Source organism: Syzygium oleosum, unplaced genomic scaffold, assembly GCF_021117445.2.
Source record: "Syzygium oleosum isolate NSW1041296 unplaced genomic scaffold, Sole_v2.1 Sole_v2.15, whole genome shotgun sequence".
In the NCBI taxonomy this organism is placed as follows: Eukaryota; Viridiplantae; Streptophyta; class Magnoliopsida; order Myrtales; family Myrtaceae; genus Syzygium; species Syzygium oleosum.
In genome coordinates this window covers 2475024-2480151 of record NW_026607499.1, presented here as the reverse complement: position 1 = coordinate 2480151, position 5128 = coordinate 2475024, and the positions used below count along the sequence as shown (strand labels likewise).

At 43.9% G+C, this 5128-nt stretch overlaps 1 protein-coding gene across 2 annotated transcripts; it reads left to right on the top strand.

Moving 5' to 3' along the window:
* Positions 1-728: 728 nt before the first annotated feature.
* LOC115678143 (uncharacterized protein At5g41620-like) lies at positions 729-4895 on the top strand. Of its 2 annotated transcripts, XM_030601458.2 has the most exons (3): positions 732-1491; positions 2704-2826; positions 3192-4895. In XM_030601458.2, exons 1-3 carry the CDS (start codon positions 1123-1125, stop codon positions 4674-4676), a joined length of 1977 nt encoding a protein of 658 aa, XP_030457318.1. In that variant the 5' UTR covers positions 732-1122; the 3' UTR covers positions 4677-4895. The 2 variants fall into 2 exon arrangements, with proteins under 2 accessions (XP_056174252.1, XP_030457318.1); XM_056318277.1 differs by lacking the exon at positions 2704-2826 and having other exon boundaries at positions 729-1491.
* Positions 4896-5128: the final 233 nt, after the last annotated feature.

Genomic DNA, 5128 nt, shown 5'->3' with positions numbered 1-5128 from the left:
CTCACGAGCCTCGACAGTACTTTAGTGGGTTCCATGATTCTGTGACTGGCCACCGGGTGAGAGTGAGACAACCTTGGACAGAGGCTATATGAACCTTAACCCCATCAGCTCCGCCCAGTTTCTTTTCTGTGTTGCTCCTTCGTATTGCTTCTTTTATCGGATGCAGTCGGCCCTCATCGACAGCATATACGATCCGTTCTCACGTGCATGTTGCTAAAGTTTCCATGTCTATGAAGGATACAGGACTTTGGTAATTTTCTCAAAGGATTATAAGCTTTGCTCAGATGCTTATTGAACTTAGACACTAAATGTCAGTCCAGGTTAAAGCTAGATGCTGCTTTTCAGTCGCCCCCAAGTGAAAAAGATATTGGAGTAATCATTGCAGAGGGAACTGTAACTTTGAATGTCACTGGAGTTAGCTGTCAGCCTACCATGTAGGAGGCCTAGTAATAGCATGCAAGAATCAAGAAAGTCTGTCCATATTGGACCGCTGATTTGATGCCTTACACCACCGAATTGTTTCGCTAGTACTTTGATTTAGCTTTTGCTAATATGATACTAACAAAGGTTGTCCTTACCCTTTACTTTTACAGGGGGGAAGTGGATATCAGCTGGGAGATTGGATTTTGCCTGATAGTTGTGACTTTGTGACTTGTGCTGAGAGCTCTTTTGAAGAGATGCTAAAGAACATGAAAACTCGGTTCAGTGGAACGGTTGGGGTCAGCTCTGATTGTTCTAATGGCTAAACAAATGTTAATAGTGTGGGATACACGTGGACTAGATACAGTCATCCAAATCTCAATTTTGTCTCTGGGAACAAGGGAACTTTATTTTTGGCTAATGGGGTAACTGCAGCAGCAAGGCAAAGCCACATGAGAAGAAGAAAAAAAACACCCGTCTTTGTCGTTGACTCATCAAAGAGGAGAGAGACAGAGAGACAGAGAGACAGAGAGAACCGATCCTTCTGATTCTTGAAGAGCAGTGGGCGTTTCAACATGTGAGCTGAGAGCTTCCAAGAAAAGAGCAGAGATGGGTTCAAGAAATGATCCCTTCGAATTACAAATTTGAGAGAGAGAGAGAGGGAAGGGAGGGAGGGAGGGAGGTAAAGAAAGCAGCTTTGAGATGGAAAGCAGAGCGAAAAGCGTGGAGAGAGAGGGAAAAGAGCAGGGGCTGGTGGTGAAAAAGTGGAAACAAGGTGTCGCCTTGGGAAAAAGAAGAGGCCCTAGCACGCCACCGCCCACATGGAGGCTTGAGCTCTCTCCCTCTCAACCTCAGACTCGCTCCATCCAAGAATTCCTCACACACCCTCCAGACTCATCAGCACTCTCTGCTAGGAAGCTGTGTGCTTGTCTCTGGGAAATTGAGCCCCACCAGACCTTCCATTTTGCTAGAATGATGAGCAAAAGCAAAAGCAGGCATCGTCAACATAAGCACCACAATGACCTGGGCTTCGAGGGCTTAGTCCCTCCTAGTACTGCAGAACCTGAAGAGGTATTTTTGTTTTCTCTCTCTCTTTCTTGTCATTGGTGCTTGAATTTCTCGGCTCTGGCCATGTGATTCGTCACATTATGGAGGTCTCTGTTGATAGCTTTACTGTGGGTTCTGCTTGCCCTGAGTATTTCTGTTTTTGTGCCATGTTTTTTGGGTGCTCAGATTTTGTATGCTGTTTTGACCTTCAAGCTTATGAGTTTCTTGTTTCGGATCCCCAGTTCAGAAGCTAAGCTGTAATATTCGGCCAATTCTGTGATTTTCTCCATTATACATTCTCTATTGCCGGATTTTCCTTATTATAAGTGGCTAGGCTACTAGGCTGTCTCAGAAATTCCCTCTTATAGCACACGAACAGTTCATACGTCCAGATGTCCATGCTAAAACGAGCAGCTTGCAAAGTGGTTAAAGGATAAAAAGCCCAAACCATCTGGGAAACGAGAGATGTACCTAATATGCTCTCTGATACTGGCTTTTGATGGTCTTGGAATTGATCTTCCTCTACCATTCTGTGCACCTGCTGAGTGCTATTTAGTTAGTGTTAGTTGTTTCTACATGCAATAACACGCGTAGGATTTAGGTCCATGAGTGTCCGGTATGTTGATGATGCGGGATGAAAAAGTATGCTTTAAATTTCCTAATAAAAATGTATACGAAAATCTTTCACAAGATAAATTTCGATAAAATTTCTAGTGGCCGGTTGGGTGGTGGCCACCATCAGCCCCCCTGGTGTGCCAATGTCTTCATGAGAATTGGCCATGTTAGCCTATGGTTTCTGTCCTGGAGCTTCTTGTTTGTAAAGATCATGTCATCTATCTTGTCACCCTGTTTTTTCAGAGACAATCTGCTCTTCCAGACTGGTATTAAGATCTTGTATTGATTGCACTAAAGTTTACAAGCCTGTTCCATCCGCCTGTGAGCTCGTTGCCCTTCTTCAATTGCTTCAATCTAATGAGTTGCAGACTTAAAGTTATTAGTTTGACTCGTGGAGATTGGTTTGTTTTGGTCGGTTTATCACACTCAGCATTGGTAAAGAAAGTGTAAGTACAAGGCCTTGTGCTCAGTTGTGGAAACCTACTGGCTACTGGTATCATAGCACCTCATGTGTCATCTTACAGTGAGAGACGTAATTGATAGGTTCTGGAAGTATGGTTTGTTTGATTTCTTATCCAATGCCTTTTCTGCTGACCTGTCTTTCCTCATCTTCCATCGCAGCCAGCGATTGCAGGCTGTCCCACAGGGCAAATTGCAGCATCGTCCATGCAACGACATAACTTTGGCGGGAATGAACATGCTTTCGAGTCTGCCACTCCAGAAACTTGTAGTGGGTCGATGGAGGTCATCATCTCTCAATATTCTTCTGCTTGTGATACTGATTTTGGAATTTCGATCAATAGAATGAGGTTATCGTTACTGTCATATGTTGCGAGTTGGAAGAACTGGATGTTTTCACCCGTCTTTGTTCCATAGAGAAAGGAACTTCGACCATTTTTAAGGAAACGTTACTGTTTTTTGGAGAACCAGCACCTGGAAAAATATGAATGATCTAGCAGATATTGCTAGTGTACCCACGTGGAACTACAGAACTTGCCAGTTTTTGTTACTTTTGCTATTTGAAAAATTTTCATCTCGAGAGCCATTCTCCTGATGCTGCGTCATTGTTAATTGAGTTTCACTTAATGCTGTTGTTTCCTGTTTAACAGGTGGCACCGTATAAGCCTCCTCCTAGAGGTTCGTTTGATGGAAAAGGAAGAATAGGTGGGTCAGGTTATAGCCTTCAGACATCGGCAGAATTACTGAAGGTGCTCAATCGGATCTGGAGTCTTGAAGAGCAGCATGTGTCCGACAAATCAATGTTAAAAGCTCTGAAATCAGAACTGCATCAATCTCACTCTAGAATTAAAGAGTTGTTGCGGGAGAAGCAAAAGGATGGGCGAATAATGGATGATTTGATGAAGGAACTTGCAGAGGACAAATACGGTAGGAAGCAAAGGGCACAAGAGAGAATCGAAGCTGAAGCTGAATTGCTAAGGGAAGAGACAGAGAAAGAGAGAAAGCTGAGAAAGCGTTCGGAAAGCCTGCACAGGAAGCTGGCCAAAGAGCTTTCTGAACTGAAGTCTGCTTACGCTAGTGCTCTGAGAGAGGTCGAAAGAGAGAAGAAAGCAAGGATTTTACTGGAAAATCTTTGTGACGAGTTTGCTAAAGGAATACGAGATTATGAACAGGTGGTAAGGTCTCTAAAGCACGGGCCCATAAAAGAAAGCGTTGTTAGGGAAAGCCTCGATCGCCTCATTCTCCACATCTCAGAAGCGTGGCTTGACGAGCGTATGCAAATGAAGCTGGCAGAATCTCACGATGATGTCACTGGAAAGGACACTGTTGTGGACAAATTAAGTTCTGATATAGAAAGTTTTCTTCAAACCAAACGATCGGCTGAATCAAGTAAAAATGGTGAAGCCTCCTTGAATGACACGAAAGAAAGGTGCTTTCGCCGGCATTCTTTGGAATCATTTGCTATAAAAGAGGCTGGAAGTGCACCTCCGGTGGCTCATGATGATGACCGTTCATTTGATAGCGATCTGCAATGTTTTGAACAGAGTAATAATGTGGATGCTAAAGAAAGTAAAGACAGCTGTAAACGAACTTGTGCTAACGCATCACATGGCCATCTCGCTGATCCAGTTAGATCGAGGTCCTCAGACAAAGACATGAGGCGTTGTGAAATCACGAAGTCCTGCAATCCATCCACTCTGCCAGAAGCATGCAACAACGGTGGAACTGGGGAAAACGAAAAGACAGGAGAGGAAAACCGATCAGGACCAAATAATATGGAGACGTATGAGATGGGCACGAATGCTGGAGACTGCCAGCATGGAGAACACCGTGGATCAAATGTAAATGGTTCTTTTGATCATATGATTAGAAGCCACTCATTGTGTTTGAAAAGCGCTAGGACTCGTCCTGCCAGCAACTCACGGGACGAACATCGTGGTTTGCCTGGGTACCCAGGTCAGATGAGTCCAGTGCAAAAGTGGCCATCAAAAGTGCCTTTGCCAGAGCCTGGCAAGATCACGTCTTCTTTAAGATGGCCGAAAGGGTTGAAGGAGAACACATTGATGGCAAAACTGCTCGAAGCACGGATAGAGGGTCAGCATTCCCGTTCGAAGGCTCACAGAGATACTGCTTAGGTTGGTGGTACTTGTGAATTGTACTTACAAGTGACAGGCTTCATAGTCTAGAGAATATGGTATTGTCATCAATGTTGAATCTACTTTCTTCCTAGAGTTTTCGTCTGGATAATTTACAATGGCATAGAAAGCTTAAAGCTTATAGAGCAATAGCTGGACTGAATTTGTATCAACTGCAAAACGGAGTAATGAAACATCTTGCACCGGCATGATCGGCTACAGGAGCGCTTCAATTAGAGGGTCTTTATGCTTTGATTCTGCGATTGTATGGCGGTGAACATGAGGAAATAAACAATCAGATGCTTTCCTTGATTAATTTACAGGAAAGGAAGAGAATCCGTCGGTTTCTGCTATCGATACCAAAAACATCTATCAAAGATTATGCTAGAGCCACTTCTAGGTTTACTTATTTGGCAGGTTGAGAATATACTCAGCTCACCGGTGATGTGGAC

Excerpts from the sequence above, each read along its gene's own strand:
- LOC115678143 (XM_030601458.2), top strand. The coding sequence starts at position 1,123 with ATGGAAAGCAGAGCGAAAAGCGTGGAGAGAGAGGGAAAAGAGCAGGGG. Across the intron at positions 1,492-2,703 it reads GTACTGCAGAACCTGAAGAG|CCAGCGATTGCAGGCTGTCC; the intron begins GTATTTTTGTTT and ends CTTCCATCGCAG. Across the intron at positions 2,827-3,191 it reads CTTGTAGTGGGTCGATGGAG|GTGGCACCGTATAAGCCTCC; the intron begins GTCATCATCTCT and ends CCTGTTTAACAG.